The following is a 22,256-nucleotide window of genomic DNA, read 5'->3' on the forward strand; positions in this document are numbered from 1 at the left end:
TGTGTTAGATGCTTTTGTGAAAAGAAAGCAGTAAGAGCCAGCGAGCATTGTAAAGAGAAGGAGATCCTCCACCAGGGAAAGCTGTTAGTTTTTGGTTATTGCCAAGCACCCTTCTAACTGCAAGCCATCCTAGCTATGGGACATGTGCCTTTAAGCGGGTTAATCTTCACACTCTGCACACTCTCATTTACCACTGATAAATGCAGAGTCCTCGTGGAAGGTGGTTCTCATCTCAGTGGCAGAAGCATCTGAGGTTGCACAGCCCAGGCTTTTGAAAACGCTTTCACTCTCCTGCCATGCCTTCTGAAAATTCCTCCTGAGTTCTTTAGGTGAATCAGAAATATCTAAAATATGGCCAGCGATGACATCTTCATAGGTTGGCGGGGCATGCTTGAAGTCAAAGCCAGATTTGCCAGCTTCTGAGCTATGTGATGAAGAGACCGTCATCCTCGACCCAACAACTTGGCCCTCAAATGCATCCACACCTGAGAAATGTTCACTTAGCGTCCTTGTTTCAGAGCGGACGCTGGGCTGCTTGACAGAGATTTTTTCTTGCAGCTCTCTAGGACGGTTGCAAGAAAAGCCTGTAAAACTCGTATTTTCTAGAGATGTTAATCCAAATTCCTCCTTACAAAACGAATGACTTTCTTGTTTAATATTATGGTTTGTTTCTCCATTGGTATAAACTCTTCTATTTGACTTTGCTTCAAAAGCTGGACCATCTTCAAATTCCCTGAACCATCTGTTTATTTCATTTTCATGGTCACTCACGAAATTTTCAGCCATTTGGACAGTTTGGTTGGCGGCTTCAAACCTCTGTGTGTGCTCTGAGCGGCGGGGCCCTTCGACCTTGCGGATGATTTCCACCGCGTCAAAACTTTCAGTGTCCGGCAGGAGGCGCTGCGCGGAATTCCCAGCGTCTTTGTGAAAGTAAGTCGCCCTTTTCTCCACTTGCCTAACTTCCTCTTGAGCTTCCATGGATCCTCTGAAGGAACCACTATCTACATGGTTTACACTTATAGGTATTGTGATTGTGGGTGGAGAGTCCCTACCACGGGTTTCTATCTTAATTTGACGACGAAGTGTTGCAGGAGACGCGATGATCTCAGACCTTTTCTCCACAATCGGAACCGGGGTTCCTGATGTGCACGGGACGCCTCCTCTGGACAGCTTTGCAGTGGTGTCTTTGAGTTTGACAAGCTGCTCAGAGCGACTCCTGGGCGGAGGAGGGGACGCATCTGCTCTGCCAACTCTAGATGTTTGTGCCATGGGAGTTCTTGGCGATGGTTCAGCAAAACTGTCCTTTTTAGGGGACTGAGAGAGCTCATCCTTAGTAGAGGTTTCTGTTCGCCGGGCAGTAGACTCGATTGTTATAAAAGTTGGTGACGGTGGGCGTGTTTTTAAGGAGGGAGGAGAGATCTTGCTATTATCTAATTTAATTTCCTGATGGGTTTTCACATGATTGTGAGCAGTTGCTTCATGGTGAGTTGCTACTTGGCAGTGTTCTGTTTTTTCTACAATCGTATTTTCTTGCTGTTCACTAACATTAGGCATTTTAGGTAACGTTTCGTTAAGGCTGGTGGGTTTATGCCTCTGCTTTCCTGCTTTGGAGGATATCACGGCTGTTTGAATTATATCCTCACAGGACATAAGCATTTCCTCTGCTTGAGTTTTAATATGCGTTATTTCTTCTTTGATTTTTTCTATGTTATTTTCCATAGCAATGCAAACTCCATATTGTCTTTTTTCTTCACTTAATAGCCATACTGGAATAATATTTAACAGTGTCTGAAATGTTTTAAGGCCATTTTTATCTGGCTCTGCTTCAAACTGTTTTACCCTAGACAAAATCTGTTGTAGTTCTTCACGTTTTCTCAAGAATTCCAATATATTTATAGCACATTTTCCATCATCCTGCTGGGATTCTTTCACAGAGGAAAATAAAGATTTGTTCTGTGTAATCTCTTGCTTTGAATCTTTAGTATTAGAAAAGACTTGCTTCTGTTGTATGCCCTTGACTCCAAGACATTTTTCTTCCTGCAGCTTATTATACGGCTCGGGCAATTTTTTATGTTCAACTTGACTTTCAGAAGTCTGTATTTGTGTTTGCTGAAAATTCTGTGTCTGTGAATCAAGATGTACATCAGTAACCTCTTGCTTGACTACCTTCTGTGCCGATTTATTCAGATGTTCTTGTTTTCTTTCAACTGTTAGTCTCTCTTCCTTTGGACCAGTCATTGATGCTTCCTGCTTTGTTCTTTCGTTTCCTGGAAGTTTCCCGCCCTCAGATGCTCTATATTCTCTTTGCTTCTCATGAACTATATTGAGTTTATTTTCATGGCTTTTCCCTGTGGGTTCTGTAGGCAATTTGATTGTTACCCTTTTCTCCTTCTTAGGTAATTGACAATATTTTTCAGCTACAGATTGCTTATTACTATAGTCAGTGCTTGCTTCAGTTTTCTCAGTTTTCTGGTACTGTCGTTTGCTAATGGTTTGAACATCAACTTCAGATTGCTTTTTATGGCTTTCATAGATGTGGTCTGTTTCATTTAATTTGTGATCTGCAGTTGGAAGCTTGGTACTCTTAACTGTGAAACTTGGGGAAACTGGTTTTCTTTGGGGCAAGTGCAACTGCTCCTCCACATACTTCTGTTGTGCTTGTTGTGTCTTACATTCCTGGTGACTCTGTTTAATTTCACAAGCTGATATAGATTGTAGCGTGTCCCTCGAGCTCTGTAAAACTTCCTTTTCCATGGTATCTTTGTCTTCTGAGGCTGGTAGAGTACGTTGGCGCCCCTCGGCAGCAACCGTCACCGCTGGTGTTGTGGAAGGCGGGTTATCCGTGCCCACTCCTAGTACTTGAGAATGACTTTGAGAGTCCATTCCAGGTAGGGGAACCACCTCATTTGTTTTTTGTAACAGCACTTCCTTTTTCAGCTCTGACATATTTTGATTTGGGCTTTCTGTTTTGACTATCTTGTAGCAAGAACTCTCATGTTTCTGTTTTTCAAGCTCTTCTCTTTGTTGTCTATACTTTTCTTCAGCAATCATTAAAGGTGTCTTAAATTTTCTCATATAAGGTTTTGGACTTTGTTGTCCTGAGCCTGCTGAGAATGAATGCGACTTTACCAGAGGTGCTATTGTGTTTTCCTTGGGTTGTGAAGTTTCTGGAACTGTCTGTGAGAGAGATCTTTTAGAGTCCATAGATAATTGTTTGCTTTCATCAAGATTCCTAGATAAGTTCTGCTTCATTTCTGTGTGTTCACTGCTAGTCACCATTATTACTTTTTTCTGATCCTTCGAGGAAGTGGCTTTACATTCCATATCTGGTGGGGAATTTTCCAATTCACCTCTTGGGGAACCATGATTCTTTTTATCTTCCATCTGTTTGAAAAATTTGGGTTTGGGGAATGTGGGAGGTGGCAAAATTACTCCCGATTTTCCTGTTAGGACTTTAGCCTGAGAATGAGTTTGCTGCGAACTTGAGGCTTCTTCTTGGGAATATTGTATGATTGCTCCACTTCGCTTTTCTTGAACAGAGGAGGGAAGGAGATGCGATGGTTTAAGAGATGGGGTTGGAGGAGGGGGAGGTGGCGGAAACATTGACAGACATTCAGATTTCTCATCTTCTGGTGGTGGAGGAAGAGGGAGGCCTGGGAAACTTTCAAATTCAGCCTTTATCATCTCTGTGGACAGTGAGGGAGGAAAAACGTTTTTTTCAGGCAACATCATTAAAGGAGGTGGAGGAGGAAGAGGAAATTCAATTTCGGACGATGCATTGGAAGGTGGAGCAGGAGGTGGAGATGGAGGTGGAAGAGAACACTCACTTTCTTTTAAATTATTTTCAGGGTTAAAGCTGATTGAATTAAAGGACATTTCCATTGCCCTTTTTAAGTCTGTGGAAGTATTTGTCCTCATTAGAAAGTCCTGACTCTTCAGATGAACATCAGCCTGCTTTTTGTCACTTGCCTTAAATTTACTGTGGCTTTTTGGGGAGACTTTTACTTCTGTTGTATTTGATATATCTTGATCTATAGGCAAAATTGGCTGAGGGTTCATGTTCTTCTTCCTTATACCTTTACTAGAACATTGTATTTCTTGCTTTAACGAAGTTTGCTTCTGAAAGTCCTCTGAAACTTCGCAAGTTTCCACAACTGTCTTGTTGACTAGACTCTGGGTTGGACTGGGCTTAGGGCTTTGTTTATCTGTTGATATTTTAGTCTGTTTGGTATTTTTTGGACTCTTTATAGAGAAAGACTCAATCTTCTGGTGGTCATTTCTCAGTTCGCAAGTTTGAGTCTGTTGCCTTCCAATTGTTTTATCAACAGATTGGGTAGAGTTCAAGACCGCATCCTTCTTCTGTTCTCTCACTGTCTTTGATTCCTTAGTTTTTAGATTTTCCTGAGCTGACACAGTTGAAGTCAATTGTCTGCTCATATGTTCATCACCAAAATGCTGCTCTGCTGTGGTATCCATCCAGACACCCATTTTGTCCCCTGATTCCAACACATTTTTACTAGCTTTGTGGTGTGAATTAGATAGTCTTCTAAGGTTTTTCTCAAGAGCATCGTTGTTTTGTTCACGATCTATGACAATCTTTATGGTGCCTTTTGGGGCTTTTGGAAGATTAAGTTCAGTTCTTTCTTCTATTAAATTCCCATGACAAGATTTGCCTGTAGTTTGATTGGGAGTATCTGTTCCCCCTTGCCACCTGGATACTGGTTCAAAAGGTGCTGGTCTTGGCTGAAGAACACTTTTTTTGTCCCTCTGTTCAGCCACCTGATGAATCTTTGTTTTCTGCTCTTCTGAAGAACCTACCATCACCGCCTTCACATCTTCTTTCATTACACTTTTCTTATCCACCTCTTTAAAAGCTCTCTGTGCTTTTTTCAGATTCCTTAATGACATTTCAAGGTCATCTCGGATAAGCTCCTTTTTCAGGATTTCTGTCCTTGTGTTTGCAGTCTTTTCAAGGCATTCAATAGCTTTCTCAATATCATCAGGGATGACACTGGGTTGTTTAGATTCTTTCCATTGGTGGCTTGATTCCTTACACTTGAATGTGGCCAGCATGTCACTTTTTATAATTTCTTCTGTTTTAGCTACTGTTTTCTGACTTATGGCCTGGTTGAGGGAATTTAGGGTTGATTTCAAATCACCTTTTATAATTTCTTCTTTGGGTGTCTTGCAAAATGTAGTCTGAGGCTCTGTCATAAAAACCTTAACTGTATTCTGCACATCTCCTGGGATGATGTCAGTTTCGTTAATAGTACGTTCAACCCGAGATTGCCTTTTCTTCAGTAACAGTTTTGTGCCCTCCACATCACCACCAATTATTTCTTCCTCTCTTTCTTGTTTCCCAGCTGTTAGTGTTTCATTTGACCCTGTCTGGAGTTGCTTAAGATAATCCAAAGCTCCAATTTCTATGCATGTTGTGAAAAACTGAACATTTCCCCTCTCAGAGGCATCAATTTTAGCCCTTTCAGATATTTTATTGTTTGATATGGAAGATAGCAAACTATGAATGGTACGTTTCACATCACCCCCTATTACTTCTTCACGCTCAATTGTGTCACCAGTGTTTTCATGAAGAAGACAATAGATAGTCATGTTAATATCTCCTTTTTCATCTTCTTGAATTAAAATGCCTTTCTTTACAGATCTTTCCTCAGAGAACAGGTTTTTTATTGCTTGTTGTACATCACCGCTCACTATTTCTTCTTTTTCAGCATGAAATTCTGTTGATCTGTTTAATAATTGAGTTTTGGTCAAATTAACATTTCCCTTCTCTTCTTCACTAACCAAAATCTCCCTTTTTGTACAGTCTCGTTTGGAGAGTAGGTTCACCATTATATTTCTGAGATCAACCCTAATAATTTCTTCTTTCTGTATCTCAGGAGAGGCTTGATTCATTAGCTTGTATTTTGCCATTCGAACATCCCCAACTTCATCAGCTTCAATGATGATTCCAGGAGCCTCAATAACTTTTTGAGAATAGAGTTCTTCCAACGTTTCCTTAATGCTCTTGCCAATAATTTCTACCTTCTCTACCCTACTTTCATTAAATTCATGAAGGGGTGTAGTTTCAAAGAGCCATGTAGTTGTTTTGACATCAGAAGGAGGGATTTCTTCCTTGATGATTTTTGTGGTGCTTTCATCTGCTTCCTTAATAGAGTCCAAAGTCTGATTTTCAAAAAGCCATACTGCCTGCTTAACATCACCTTTCTGTATATCTTCCTGGGTGACGGTTTTGATATTTTCATATTCTGACCCTTCTCCTCTCAGTTCATCTATAGTGTGCGTTTCAAACAGCCAAGTAGATGTTTTAACATTGCCCTTTTGTATTTCATTGACACTTACTGTTCTTATATATGTATTCTTATCAAAATTTTCAGATTCAAAAAGTTGTTTACTTGTTTTTACATCTCCACCTTGAATATAGTCTACAGTGGACACGGTATCACGTGATTCTTCTGAAATCTGATCCAATGGCTGGGTTTCAAATCTGTATCTGACAGAACTAACATCTCCCTTCTGAATGTCTTCTTGTGTGACAGATTTAATAACATACACAGTCTCTGACTGATTAATTGAGTCTAATGGTTTTGTTTCAAAAAGCCACCTCGTTCCTCGTACATCTCCATGAATCACCTCTTCCTTTTTAACTGTTGTCACTTCATGATAATACCCTTCTCGGTCTTGAATTGCATAGAGTGGCTGGGTTTCAAAGAGCATTCTATAGCTTTTTACGTCACCCTTTATTACTTCTTCAGCAATTGTTTTCTTGGTACTGATACAGTCAGATTCTTCTTTAATCTCATCTAAAGAAAAAGTCTCAAAAATAAAACACCCCTTCCTTACATCCCCACCTTGTATGTCTGTCACTGTCTTAACTAATTCATCACCTTCTTGGCTCTCTTTTATCATATCAATTGGCTGGTTTTCAAAAAGCCACCTACAATTTAAAACATTGCCTTTCTGAATATCTTCAGTCTTTAGGGCTTTGATCTTTTTCAAAACTTCCTCTGAACTGGAACTTATAGAATCTAAGGACTGATTTTCAAACTTATGCCTCATGCTGGAGACATCTCCGGCTTGGATATCCATTTCCATGGCCTTGATTTCTTTTCCTTCTTCTCCTTGTATGCTGTCCAAATTTTCTGTCTCAAAAAGAAAACATGCTGTACGAACATCCCCACCTTGGATCTCCTCCTGTTTTACAGTTTGCAATTTGACTGTTGCTTCAGAGTCATCTTTTATGGTATCAAGAGGCTTAGTTTCAAAGAGCCAAGTGCAGGCTTTGACATCTCCTTTACGAATTTCTTCACAGTCACTCATTAATGAAACTTTTTCATAAAGAGACTCCATTGGTTGGGTTTCAAAAAGCCATCTACAAGTTTTGACATCCCCTTTAACAATATCTGTAGCTTGTTCAGTTTTACTTTCTACTTCTTCCATATTACTAAAATATTTAATTGAATCAAGAGGTTGAGTTTCAAATAGCCACTTAGCAGACTTCACATTTCCAGTCTGTATTTCTTGAGCAGATATTCCTCTAATTATCTGGAATTTATGAATGCTTTCATCAAACTGGTCAATGGGCCTTGTTTCAAAGAGCCACCTACAACTCCGTACATCACCTCTTAGGATTTCTTCTTGTTGGACTGTCTTTACTTGATGATATTTTCCAAGGTGATCTTGAATGGCGTATAGTGGTGTTGTTTCAAAGAGTGATTTATTTAACTCTACAGCACCTCTCGTGACTCCTTCCACCTGTATTTTATGTGATGCATCAAATTTAATTAAATTGTTCGATTCAAAGATATGTGTGTAATTCTTTACATCACCTCTGTCAACTTCTTCAAGTTTCACTGTTCGTATGTACTCTTTTTTATCTTCTCTAATGTCTTCCAGAGGTTGGGTTTCGAAAACCCATTTTTGGTGTCTAACATCCCCCTTTTCTTCTTCAGAGGCAGTAATTTTTTGAAGTTTTCCTACATCAGGGCTATCTTTTAAAGCCTCTATTGGAAGTGTTTCAAATAGATGCTTAGTAGTTTGTACATCACCCCCTATTATCTCTTCAGATCTTAGAGGATCTGCATCAGAAACTTCTTTTAGAATGTCTAATGGCTGTGTTTCAAACATCCAACACTTTCTGGAGACATCTGTACCTATTATTGTTTCCTTTTCAGTGATGACCTCTTTTGAGTCTTCTTTGATTTTCTCCAAAGGTTGAGTTTCAAATAACCACTTTGCCCTACTCACCCCACCTTTGACATTTTCTTCCATGGATATTCCTCGGACAACTTTAATTTCTGTGATATCCTTGTTAATTGTGTCCAAGGGCTGTGTTTCAAACATCCAACGTGCTGTTCTCACATCTCCCTTTTCAACATCTTCTCTGTGAACAGTTTTAATTTCTAGCATTTGACCTAAACCATCCCTAATAACATATAATGGTTGAGTTTCAAAACATTTTATACTTCTCTTCACATTTCCTTTAATCTCTTTGAGTTCAGACCTGAGTTGCAGAAGGTGAACTTCATCCACTGAATGAAGCTGTCCAAGCTGATCCAGATGTTGAGTTTCAAACATATACCTCACAGTCTTGACATCCCCACCGGTGATGTCCTTTATGGTGGTTACCGTTGATTCTTCTTGACCTAGGTGCATTTTATTCATTGAGTCTAATGGCTTTGTTTCAAACATCCACCGGGCTGTGCGGACATCTCCTCTGGCTAGTTCAGGAATTTTCTCAGCATTTTCTTCCATGCCAGAAGAATGATCACCCAGTGCATCTATGGGTTGGGTTTCAAACATCCATGTTGTATATTTCACATCACCACCAGCAATGATTTCTTGATCAGCAATGCCCCCGTTGATGTTATCTTCACCTGGAGAGCCGTTGTTGATGGAATCTAATGGCTGATTCTCAAAGATCCATCTCATGGACTGCACCTCCCCCTTCAGAATTTCATCCCACTCCAAGTGTTCTCTTTCTGAGTTCAGAGCTTTTTGAGAACTGTCATTTGTATTTTCAAAAACATACCGGGCTTGTTGCACATCTGCTAAAACTGAGCTCCCTGGGTTCACTTGACTAGAGACAATTTCAGAAACCTCACTGATATAATGTTTTTCTAAGTTTTTTCTTAACTCAGGATGGATGTGTTTATATAAACGGTTTAATTCGTACAAATTTCTTTGCTTAGAATATAATTCTTTGGGTACTGGTAGTGTTCTAGGAGGGTTGGGGAATTCAGGGGACTGGGAAAATGCTGTCGCATCTATTGGAGCTTGAAATATTTCAGGTGGGGGAGGAGGAAATTCTTCTGTCTTTCCCGTAGGAGTGGCATTAACTTGTGCTAGAGCTGAGGAAGTGGCACTGTGGGTGCCATGTTTTGTGGTTGATGTTTCCTTCCTCTGGCTGGTCGAAGTGCAAGAAGTAGAAGAGGGACCCACAACTGATGATGGTTTTAAACTCTCTTCATATTCACTTTCAATCTTGAAGGGAAAGAAAGTCAAATCTTATAAAAATGGGTGTAGTGGTGAAGATTTCCTAGGCACTGTCCCTTACCTGTCCACCTGCTATGATATCTCCTTTGGAAATAGCAGAAGACAGACTCTTTTTAAAGACCTACTTAGAAGCAATATTCAGTTTTGTTACTATCTTTCCTATAATTCATTTGTGCTTTTAGGGTTCTATTCCCCATTCAATATATCAACAAGTCAGTATTTTAACATTTACACATAATCTTGATTTTTCTTCCTCCTTTACTTAATATACTGTGCTGAGTAATCTGGAGGGATAACAGTAAAAGTCTTAAAGTACTTTTGAGAATTATTTTGTTTTCCTTGGAATTTTAAGCAGAGTATCTGACATTTAAAATTGACTTTATTATTTTATCTAATGCTAGTTATTAAACTTTAGAGCATATATAATTTTTTCTTCCCTATTTTTTTTTTAGTGAGAAAAGTTTTAACTCTACTGCTTTTCTCATGTAGAATAATATTCTCCTTATGGGGGGAAAAAGGTAATGGCTCCAGATTTAGTTGAAAAACCACATAAAACATTCAATAATTTGAAAATGCTATGCATTTACATCTGGTTTTACACTTAATATGTTTCCATATAGAGATATTGTTTTACCTTAATCTGCTTGGCTGGGGTCATCTCTTTCTCAGAATAAAGGACCTTTTCCTGGGCAGACTTTTCAAATTGCTCTTTTAAAAACTTTGTTGAAACCTTTGGAATCTCTTCATCCTCAGGTGTATCAATGACTGCAAACAGAAAAGAATACCAGGGATGTTATGTAACTAATAAACATGATGTTTGAGAAGGAAGCTTCTCACAATATATGTTAAATGAAAAGGTTCAAGGTACAAATATATGCATATGGCACCATTTCATTATGTAAGTTAGTGTCAAGAAATATAGGGAGAACAATGGTGGTGGTTCTCTCTAGACGAGAAGTCGTAATTGAAGGAACTGTTATTTTAATTGTATATATTTTTCAAGTTTTCTACAAGCATGTTTTACTTTCATGGTTAGGAAAAAATAATATAAGTTATAAAACAAGAAAAGCACACAAGAAGGACAGAAAAGGAATACCTGCTTCCTTTGCAAAACCAAAATAAAGCCAAAATACAGACAGACTCAAGTAATGATTGGGTCACAATTGGCTTAAATCTTCCCTTTTAGCTCTTCAAGGCAACAAAACTTCTCATTCCCCTCTTATGGGCAAGACAGCCTGTACCTGTCTTATGCAAACTCGTACAGATTTGTCTATAGTTTAATTTCATGTATGTAGGTTGAAAACTGAATTTAGAAGTGTTAAAATCTGTTATTAAAAGTAATACAATCTAGATAACATTTCTGTTCTTAGGGAACTTGATAAACATTAAGTTTTACTGTAGGTGCCTGAGGCAAAAAGCAATTCAGAGATGACTGGCGTATCACCTTCTAGGCTGTTAGGATGAATTCATAAGACTGATGGGCAGTGAACTATTTTAGAAGCTTATTGCATCTGTTACCATAGGCAGAGCCTAATTATGTATAGAAATACTACTTTGTCTCCTTTGGGACTGTGAGTCATAGTTATTAAATGTACTTAGTGGGAGGGATTATGCTTTGGAAGTCCTCCATTCAAACCCAGACACATGAGTAGGAGAAAGGCGTACTGGGGTCAAATAATACCAGATTCTCACCTGTTTCTTGAACACATTGATGGAACTGAGAAGCTTGGTTTATTTCTTCAGTGTGCTTTTCAAGATGAGAGGCCTGTGTTTAAAGATAATTTTAAATAAATAAATGTTTTTAAGAAGTCAGTTATTTTAGTACTGCATATATATTCTTCATTTCACAGTGATTTTCTTTCAAGAGTCAGTGCACTTTGAGAGATGCTAACTAAACTTCTGTCCCTTAATTAATTAATTTTTAATTTGAGAGAGAGGGAGAGAGAGCAAGCAGGGGGGAGGGACAGAGGAGAGAGAGAGAGAGAGAGAGAGAGAGAGAGAGAATATCTTAAGCAGGGTCACATTCAGCATGACCCCATGATCCTGGGAGCCAAAATCAAGAGTCAAATCTTGAGCCAAAATCAAGAGTCAGATGCTTAACCAACTGAACTACCCAGGTGCCCCTCTATCCCTTGTTTTAATGCATGGGCCCATGGTATAACAGAACATGTATAAATTAACAACTAAAGTGCACTTAAAATTTTAGCATGATCATTTTATTTTTCAAAGAACATCAGTGCCAAAATGGGGAAATAGATGCTGATGTATATTGGTATTAAATACATAAAGGACATTAAAAGCAATTGTTTACAATGAGGTTAGAATTTCCACACAGTTTTGGAAATGGGAAAGTATTGTGTTTCTAAGTAGTTACCATTTCTGTTTCAAGAACGTCACTTTTGTGTGCTTTGGAGGCTGCTTGTTCATTTCTTTCCATTTCCTGGCTGCTTCTTGAAATGTCCACTTGGCTGCTGTGGATCATCTCCTGAAAGGAAATGAATGAAGAAATACACCATGTTTTAATAAAAGTTTGAAAATGTTAACTTTTTTTTTTATTGATGCAATTTTAGTGACAGTCTTCTGAAAAAAATTAAAGTTCCTCAGTGTATTAGTTTTCTTGGCTACTGTTACAAATTATTACAAACTTAGTGATTGGTTTATAACGGCACAAACTTAATATATTTTACAGTTCTATAGGTCAGAATCCCTGAATGGATATCACTGGGGGTGGTGACAGGTGTTAGAAAGTATGCATTCCTTTCTGCAGGCTCTAGGGGAGAATCTATTCCCCTGCCTTTTGCAGTTTTAGATAGCGTGCTTATTTTCCTTGGCTCACGGCCCTGTTCCTCTATCAGGCTCAGGGTTTCTCACACTTCCATTCCTGATTCTCTCTTCCAATCCCCTGTTCCACCTTGTGATTACATTGAGCCAATTTGGGTAATCCAGGACTCTCTCCCTGTCAAAAGGTCAGCTGATTAGCAGCTGTAATTTTGTTTGCAATCTTAATTCTCCTTTGCCATGTAACTTAATATATTCACAGATTCTGCAGATTAGGACATGGGTATCTTCAAGAGCCATTATTCTGCTTACTACCCTTAGTAAGCTATAATATGAGAAAGATGAACCTCAAAATGAAAATGCAAATCCTTATGGAAAACAAATGTATTTTGTTGTTTATCAGCCAACTTTTCAGAAAGACTTTTCAGCCAAACTTTTTACAGAAAGACATTCTAGTCTCCAAGTTTGTCATCTAGTTTGATGACACATCCAGAGTTCAAATGAAGAATATAACCATTAAATGTAACCAACATAAACAGACCATATTATGCTAGTATGTATGTCTCTCTCCATGCATGGGGCAACTTTTGATTTTGGTTAAGTTATCACAGGTGACCCTGGCTGAATCGGATACTTTGATGCTCCTATTAATTTTGGTGATCCAGCCCTGTTGTTACTATAGAATGTGATCTGACATAAGTATATGATTGATTGATTGACATGATGAGTCATTTGGCATATTGCTAAAAATCTTAACTTCAAAAAATAAGGATATGAAGAGATTCTAAGAACACATGAATTTGAACTTGTTTGAAGTTGGAAGTTCACTTTTATCTTGATATCTACATGACCATCAAATACTGTTTTTGAGGTCTAATTTTTAAAAATTTGTCTTTGTAGAAAATAGTCAGGTGAGCCAAGGTCCATTATTATTCATCAAATATGAGCACTAATTTTTTTTACACAAAGTTAAATAGTTTTGAGCAGTCAAATTCTAATCCTTTAGACTAAAAATAAGTTTATAATTAATGAGAACTTAACTTATTTCTTTTGTTTTTGTTTTTTTGCTAGTGGACTTTTTCCCTCTAAGGCTATTTGGTATACAGGGTAAATGTTCTGATTAACAAAGCAGCAATCAGACATCTGCCTAGAGATATATAGCATGATCCAATCTTATTTTACTTTTCTAGGAAGGAGAATTAAGAAAAAAAGTTTGGATATTCTTAAGGAAAGTTTACTTAATGAATGAATGACTAAAATCACAAAATTCTATTAACAAATTGATTTCATTCAACACTCTATTTGCCAGAGAATGTCCTAGAAATGAGATGGAACAACAAACAAATCATGTACTTTACTTTCTCAAGAGGGAGTATAGAAAATAAATAATCCATATCCTTTCCTTTAAGTTCAAATAATCAAAATTTGATTTAATAGGAAGCTTTGCATAATTAAGTTTTATTTAAGGAGATCAATAACACTGGGCTGTAGGGAAAAATAACAATCATTGAAGGCTGCAAAGAGAAAAAATGCATGGTCTTTTCATGATCATTGTTTACAACTGTGACAAGCATTTCCATCTATGAAGATATAATGGAAATATTCTTTTTTTAAGTTTATTGATTTATTTTGAGAGAGGGAGGGAGAGAGAGAGAAAGCAGGATAGGGGGAGATAGAGAATCCCAAGCATGCACTTCACTGTCAATGCAGAGCCCAATGTGGGGCTGGAACTGAAACCGCAAGATTATGACCTGAGCTGAAGTTGGGCGCTTAGCCAACTGAGCCATCCAGGTGCTCCTAAAGGAAATATTCTATGGCTTTCTTATGATACAGATTAAACAGACAATGAAAAAGCAAAGGACAGTGGGAACCTGAACAGTACCAAGATCCTTACTGAAGGGCACCATGATCCATTACTATAGAATCATGTCTCTGCTTAGTTCCAGGTGAGAAGCTACGGACCAGAGACATGCTTATTGGTGTTTTAAAATTGGAATTAGTTAATACCTACAAAAATCAAAATTTCTGCCTGCTTTTGAAAACTTTGAAGATCCAGCAACACTGGGTTCACATTTCAACATGGGAGTTACTTGCTGGAACAAAGTAAGTAGTGGTCAACCTTTTTAGTTGGGACATGTACTTTTGAGTTGGTCACTGTTCACATTATTCACTAATAAGTGACACCAAGTTGACATTAAAACAAGAACAACAACAACAACAACAAGAACAACAACAACAACGACAACCCTGCCTGGAACCTATAGAAATTTTAGCTTCTTATACTTGCTGCTAATCATCAGGTTGAATGAGTAGAGTTGGTGATTTGAATCTGTATGTTAAGACAAATGCAAGCACTGGGAGTAAAAAACAGTAAATAAATGTAATTTTGAAATATTTTGAAAGTTACCATTTTCTGGGCACTTTATACTTAATGTGTATCTACTTGAGTAAAAACAATCCATGCCTATCATATCTAAGTATGTTTTCTTGTAGGAGATGACACAACATAAAGAGTACAAGGGTACATAAATTTTGTTTAGAGCTGGAAGTTTCTACTTATGTGCTATTACTAAATAGAACTGTAATTGCTACATTAGTTTGGTATGTTACTGTCCATATATCAATTTTACTGCCCCCAGGTTGCTATAATTTATATCCAATCTATCTTAAAATATGCCAAGATTTTATTTCTATCATTACTGTGTTTCATATTTTGCAGCTAGTTAAGTTTGGATTTTAAATATGCCTTCCATTCTTCTCAGTTGCTGTGTCTACAAAGTACAGGGTTAGGTAAAATGATGGATCATCATGATGCTCAGGAGAAATCAAATTACACAAATAAAGTGTAATAAAGAATTCTGGCAAGAACACCATACATAAATTCACACAAAACAATTAATAAAATTTGTTCCTGAATATTAAATTCAAATATAGCTCAGGCTGCAAGAGACAAAAATGCAGTTGTTCACAGATGGATTAACCAGGAATCAGAAATGGGGACTTTGTACTAACTCCCTCCTCTACTGGGTATGTCATAATATTGGGTAAGTCACTAAATTACACTTAATTTTTTTTCATTTCATCCCTCCATTTATAGAAAAAGGAATGATACATGTCTTCTAATACTGGAATCTAAAGAAGAGAATGTGGCACAACCACAAAATAATATGATGTTTGCATAGCTCATACCAATCTGATGTTGGCTCACATATTAGACAAGTATCTTACAAAAAGCTACCCTTGATATATATACTTCTTCTAAGGAGATTTCTCCAGCACAGGAAAGACATCACATCCTGCCTACCCAACTTACTATCATTATAGGAAAAAACGTCGTACATTTGTACCAATAAAAATTCAAACTCAGGAGCCTGGGTGGCTCGGGCAGTTAAGCCTCTGACTTCGGCTCAGGTCATGATCTTATGGCTCATGGGTTTGAGTTGCATGTTGGGCTCTGTGCTGACAGCTCAGAGCCTAGAGGCTGCTTCAGGTTCTGTCTCCCTGTCTCTCTGCCCCTCCCCTGCTGTGCTCCCTCTCTCAAAAATAAATACACATTTAAAAAAATTTAAAAATTCAAACTCATTCTAGCGCAATGAGTAAAGAAAGAGTAGGACCAACTTTTTTATGGTGACTCATTATTATTGTGACTTTTAGGAGTATACTCAATAAAACAAAATGTGATGAAAGTTTGGCAAAATAGTGCATAGTAACTGCCTCACTATGGTGGGAAAAAAAGTTCATGCTCAATGCCAATAGTTTAGCTATTTTACCCACCACTAATCTCATTTTTAATAAATCTAGAAATAGTTATGATTTTTTAATGCTATTTGTATCTTTGTCAAACAGACATAATACCAAAAATGTGCTATTTATGTTAGCAAAAATGTCAATGGATTCAAGGTTTGAAAGAATAATCAGTTCTTCCTTTTAAGTGATGAGCATAACAATTTCTAGTTGATATATTTTGTTTCTCTAGATTTGGATATATTCAAATTCAGATGTGTTTCTTCTGCCATGAGTTTTTCTTTTTTTTTTTTTTATAAAAATTTGCTTTAAAAATTTACAATATAAAATTTGATTTCCCTAGGGTTTGAGCTTCAGGTTAAGGCTTTTCTACATTCACTATACAGTTTTGAAATCACGACTCAAAAATTATTTTCTGTTTGAAAACTTCTACAGAGAGTTACGTATTCCTGCTTCTTTTTTTTGTTGTATTTCCATCCTCTCTGTAGATATCTTTATTATCTGCCTATCACATTTTATAGCCATTATTTTATAATATGAATCTCTCCTTTAACTAAACCCCTGTATCCTCAAATCTCAATGTTTAGCATCTGGCAGACAGTAGATGATCCCTCCCCCCTTGCCCTGAAATATCAAGGAGTAAGTGCATAGGCAAATAGTCATATTTTTTTCCAAGAGTGTGAAAATTTTATAATTTTAAATCTAGTTTAAAAATTGAGATTCTAAACTTTTTCCACATAATCCTCTGATTTTATTTTTTAGTATTTTGGCTGACAGTCTTTGATACTGAACATTTCATAATTGGTGGAATTACCGAAGCTGATGTGTATAACAATAACATGTCAATCACTTTACAAAGTGTTCTCAGAAAGAGGCCCCTTGGTAACACTGCAAGTGATCAGAACATTTATGGATGAACATGGCAGTGCTGTGATGCCATAAGGAGCACTTGGCATCTTAGGAGGAGAAGCCTGTACCAAGAAAACAAAGAACGCACAAAGGCAACAAACATACAGAAAGGGAAAGAACTTTTAAAAACAGAAAAATATATTCTCAGATAGCCTTTTTATAAAAGGATCTTCATGGTGCTAAATAGACTAGTTTGTATGTGTGGATGGATGGATGGACGGACGGATGTATTTATTTTTAGTGAATTAGTATTCACTGAGTTGATGAAATTGGAGTGTTGTCAGGCATCATCTAGAAACAATACATTGAGCAGAATTACTATGACATGAAGAAAGCAAGCTGAGATATTTATGATCGATGAAAGACAATACTCTATCCTAATGCAAAATATTAAAAAAATCTTTTAAGATAAGGTAGTGACTTTTTCCTTGGAAATCATTGCATCCCTAAGCATGTTTGATTTTATATAGCTTCACCTATGCATTTATTCAACTAACAGCCCTTGAGTACCAATGATCTCCATCACATTGTGCTAGGCATTGTCAGCATTGTTTTAATAAAAGTTTCTATAATTATATCTCAGTGTACTTAAATGTCTATCAATCATCTATCCATCTATCGCTGTATCTGTACAATATATAAAAATATATTCATATATTAGAGTAAAAAGTCTCAGCTTGAAATTCTCTTGAGGCAAGGTTTGTAATATATACAGGTGCATGAATTATGTAGTTTTATTACACAAATATCTGGGAGAAGTATTATCATTCAATTAATTTCACCTTTTTTTCAATGAGAATAATTATGCTTTTGTCTTATTTAGCTACCAAGAGCAAAACCTAACTTTTTAAATAAAAAAACACTTAAAAGTAGAAATATTTGACTTCAAAAAGAGGTTTCTGAATAAGCAATGCCAGCTTTGACTGCAAGAACTCTGACTGCCTCTTCTTTCCAAAAATATTATTTATAGGGCCATATTCCTGTTTCCAAAAATGCTGAAGATTCATAAAAAGGACATATAAAAGATACACTCTCAACTGGGCCATCAAACATATTAGTTATATAAATAACAGTATTTATTTGATAAACTCAAAAAGCAGGATACATATAAACATTCAATTTACTGTAAAGGATGCCCTCTAGAAGTTTTATGTAGATGTATGTTAAAGATATATGTACGTATACAATATTTCAGATCAACATAGACATAAAGCATCTTAAAACCAAAGAAGCACTAGGATATAAATAAACACAAAAGTATGATAAAAGAGGCTAAATCTTAGAGTCTCAAGGAACAATGAAATTATAAATTAAAAAACTTGCAAAAAGAATGAAAATATTTTAGAGAAAAAAGAAAACCAGAGGTTACATGTATCTGTTAATTAATGCAAACCAAAATAAAGAAACAGAAGAATTCTACCTCTTCACTACCAACCCTCCCTCAACAATATCCAAGAGATTTATAAGCCCTGCCAATTTTATGTTTAATGATCTCTTGAGTCCATGCCCTCTTTAGCCTAAACTTTTGACCCACTTAAGTTCCTTATATTTAATCTATTTCAGTAGTCTCCCAACTTTTCTTCTTCCATCTAAACTTGACCCCCTTTATTTCAGTCTTAGTTAGCCAGAAACATCTTTCATCAGTGCATATCTATTCATTTTACTCTCCTATTTAAGTTTCTTCAATGGCTCTTGATTGTCTTAGAAAAATGTAACAGTTCTTTAACATAACTTAGAATTTCTTTATTATCTGGGCTTCGCCTGCATCTCCAACTTCACGCCTCAGTTATGCCTCACTGTATTCACAAATATATCATACTCTTTTTACCTTTTGTGTAAGATCTTCCTTTTGCCTAGAATGCAATTCTATATTCATGAAAAAATTATTTCAAATCTCAGCAGGAGCATTCTCTGTTCTCACATGTCCTCCTTGACCATCTTTCATTCAGAGTAATTTCTGTCACCTCCTGTGTCCCAACAAACCTCATTTATATTTTCTATCACAGAATAATTGCACTTTAATTTTTGTTATATGTCTATTTCTCTGATATAGTGAGCTCCTTGAGGGCAAAATAATATACTCATCATTGAATTTTTGTGCCTGACATATGGTGGGTGCTTAATGACTATGAGCTGAATAAAACATATATATATATGTATATGTATATATATATATATATATATATATATACACACACACACACACACACACACACACACACACACACACACACACACATGGCACAGACTCCAGAGTCATTCTTCTTGAGTTAGGACCACGTTTGCTCACTTTCTTTGGGCAAGTTAGTTAGATCTTCAGTGTGTCCATTTCTTGTCCTCTTCCCCCTACCCCCAAATACAAAGGACTAATAAGGGAATAATAACAGTGCCTGTCTCATAAGGTTATTGTGAGGAGGAAGTAGGTTAATATATGTGAACACCTGGCTCATGAGTGCTACATTAGTGTGTGCTATATTTACCTAACAGACATTCATTGAACACTTACTTTGTGTCAGCTATTTACACAGTAAACAAGGCAAAAAAAAAAAAGTATGGGATGAAAGTAGGTTGTCTATGGCTTTTCTGTGAATTTTACCATCGAACTTCACCATGAATTTTTGATTACAGAACAAAGCCCAGAAACTAAAGAAGAAACAAGTTCTAATACATACATTTGTTTTTTTTTCCCCACCAGAGAAATAGTGGATTTGGGTGGTTTATTAAAAGAGAAATAAGCAAAAAGTGCCTGTGCATATTATGACTCTGCCAAATCATTCTGGCTGCTAGGACATGGAAATACTCTACAGAGACATGGCCAGAGACTGCCTTTGTGATCACCTATTCAGTTTTTCTATGGTTCATCTTCATGAACTGATACCCAGTGAAGAGTCAGTTCATAGTGATTTCATCTACAATTACTCATTTCTTACTACACTTAACTCTTTCCTAAAAGTCCTGTTGTATGACTCTCATGTAGACAATAAATTAAGAAATGTTAATATTTGTAGATTACATATCTTTTCATCTCATCACAACTCTCAGTTTCAACCATCAGAGTCTGACTGATTGAAACAGGAAAGGTAATTTGGTAAAGAGACATTGGGTAGCAGAAGTGGGGAGTGGAATTTATAGAATTTCCAAGATATCCAAAAATAAGACTTGGAGATTTTATAGATGGTAACAGAGCTGAGTAATGCTGCAGAACCGTCTGGTGAATGCACCCATGCTGCTGACACTGAACACCAGACACGTTCATTGCCAAAGCTATCAATACTATATAATGGATGCTGCTTCGAGAATAGTTATTTCTTGAAATTGGATGTAGCTGATCTCCTGCCACCAGCCATAATTAAAATTAATTCCAACACAGTCCCTGCTTCTGATGTCATTTCATTACTTCTTTATGCAAAGTCTCAGTTGGAGTATCTGATTGGCGCAGTCTAGTTCATAGGTCCCAGAATCCGGCAAGTCTAGGAGAATAAGTGTATGGTATTTGCAGCTTCTCTAGTGGAGGCCGCTTCTGCCTCATTGGGTAGAGGAGTTCCCAAGTATAGAAGGAATTTCAGATGTCAAAAAGAATGAAAAGTGCCCATTACCTCTGCTAAAAAAGGTATTATTTATGAACACTGAGGTCTTCTTAACCAAATGTAAACCAGTTAAAAACACAAGTATAGGTATTTACTTTTGACAACAGATAACACAGAAAACACTATTTATGTCTTATAATGGAATAGAATTGGGCCTGTTTCTTGGCAATGTATGTTCCATATGACATTACAAGTACATGTAGGATGACTTTGAGACAGTACAATTTGCCTGCTAAGAGGTCATAAAGAGTTCATGGTATACAAACCTGCCTCCTTCTTTTACTATCTCTCTGAGTCTCTATGGCCATCAGTCTTGCTCATTGGGAGTAATGACATTTCAAATTTTTATGTAAATTCCAAATAAAAGGAAGAAGCCCAATAAAACAGATTTGGCTCTGATGCAAGCATTTCTGTTTGCATTTCTGTGCAAACAAAGCAGTGTAATTCTTATTTTTTTAAATGTTTATTTATTTTGAGAGAGAGAGAGAGAGAGAGAGAGAGAGAGTGTGCAAAAGTGGGGGAGGGGCAGAGAGAGAGAGAGAGAGAGAGAGAGAGAGAGAGAGAAAGAGAGAATCCTAAGCAGGCTCTGCCTGACATGGGGCTTCACTTTCAAGACAAAATCCAGAGTTGGACACTAACTAACGGAGCTACCCAGGTGCCCCAAAGTCGTTTAATTATTAATTATGGTTACAAATGAATTATTCTGATCATTTGGGTTTTCTTCAAAATAAGGAAAAATGGGGAAAAATAAAAGGATAACTAGTTGCAATTTCACTGGTAAATATATCTACTAGCAATATGGGGAATGGAAAGAGATTGAAGTGGCAGATAGGAATATTACATTATGGCTGGTGTTTGTCATCAATTCAAGTGACAAATCAGGTAAATAAGTCACAACTAATTTCAGACTCACTTAGAAGCCTCATTTGTAGTCTGCCCGGACAGAGAGTGGGGAACCACAGTAGGAGATAGATATGAAGGGCTACCATTGATTGAGTGTTGTACACAAAGGAAATGTGCAAGGCTCTTCACACTTGTATAATATCTAAGTCATTTAAAATTCTACCATTCCTAATTCTACATGATGATTACACATGAATGTAATAAAAGAGATTGAAGGAAGAACGCTACGCAAAATTTTAAAGACAATAAACATATACCATGAATATAGTGTTTTTGTAAGAATTTCATCAGCCAGCTATTTTTAACCAATGTTTTTAACACCTAAAAGCAGTAAGTGATGTATTCAACTCGCTTATATTATGTGCTTAGAGTGCGTTTGAAGTAGGGATAAGAAGAAAGGAGAGGCATTATCTTCAACCAGTTAACTATGCTGAAGAACTGCACAATTCTGAGATGCCTTCAAAGAATCCAAAAATTAATAATCAACTGCAGTAATTTGTATTGTGCATTAATTCTTAAAAAAAAACCACAGGGTCTTTCACTAAAATATACTTCCTTTTCGCTACTATAGCAGGTAACTACACATTTTCCTTTCTTTTAGGGTTGGTGATTCAGTGAACCATCTTTTCTATTAGTATAATGTTGGTCATCAAGTGCCAAGACTCAACAAATAAAAAAATCAATGCCAGAAGTTTGAGGGGTCTCAAAATTGAAAAGAGGTTCTTATTAAAAAGGGCCACAGACTATTTGCTTTAGGTATATGCTTAAGTAGTTTCATTTTACATAAAAAATATCAACAACTAATAAAAATTGAGCCACTTA

The 22,256-nt window shown here is 36.8% G+C and overlaps 1 protein-coding gene across 3 annotated transcripts in view; it reads right to left on the bottom strand.

The window, feature by feature from the left end:
* XIRP2 (xin actin binding repeat containing 2) overlaps window positions 1–22,256 on the bottom strand; it is a 74,308-nt gene that overhangs the window by 10,986 nt on the left and 41,066 nt on the right. For 2 of the 3 annotated variants that reach the window (XM_058714975.1, XM_058714973.1), the window contains exons 4-7: window positions 11,888–11,998; window positions 11,206–11,278; window positions 10,148–10,278; window positions 192–9,501 (exon numbers count right to left, since the gene is read on the bottom strand). In XM_058714975.1, the coding sequence (XP_058570958.1) occupies window positions 192–9,501; window positions 10,148–10,278; window positions 11,206–11,278; window positions 11,888–11,998 (9,625 nt within the window). The remainder of the gene's footprint in view (window positions 1–191; window positions 9,502–10,147; window positions 10,279–11,205; window positions 11,279–11,887; window positions 11,999–22,256) is intronic. The other variant, XM_058714983.1, reaches the window with a different exon arrangement.

Source organism: Neofelis nebulosa, chromosome 2, assembly GCF_028018385.1.
Source record: "Neofelis nebulosa isolate mNeoNeb1 chromosome 2, mNeoNeb1.pri, whole genome shotgun sequence".
NCBI lineage: Eukaryota > Metazoa > Chordata > Mammalia > Carnivora > Felidae > Neofelis > Neofelis nebulosa.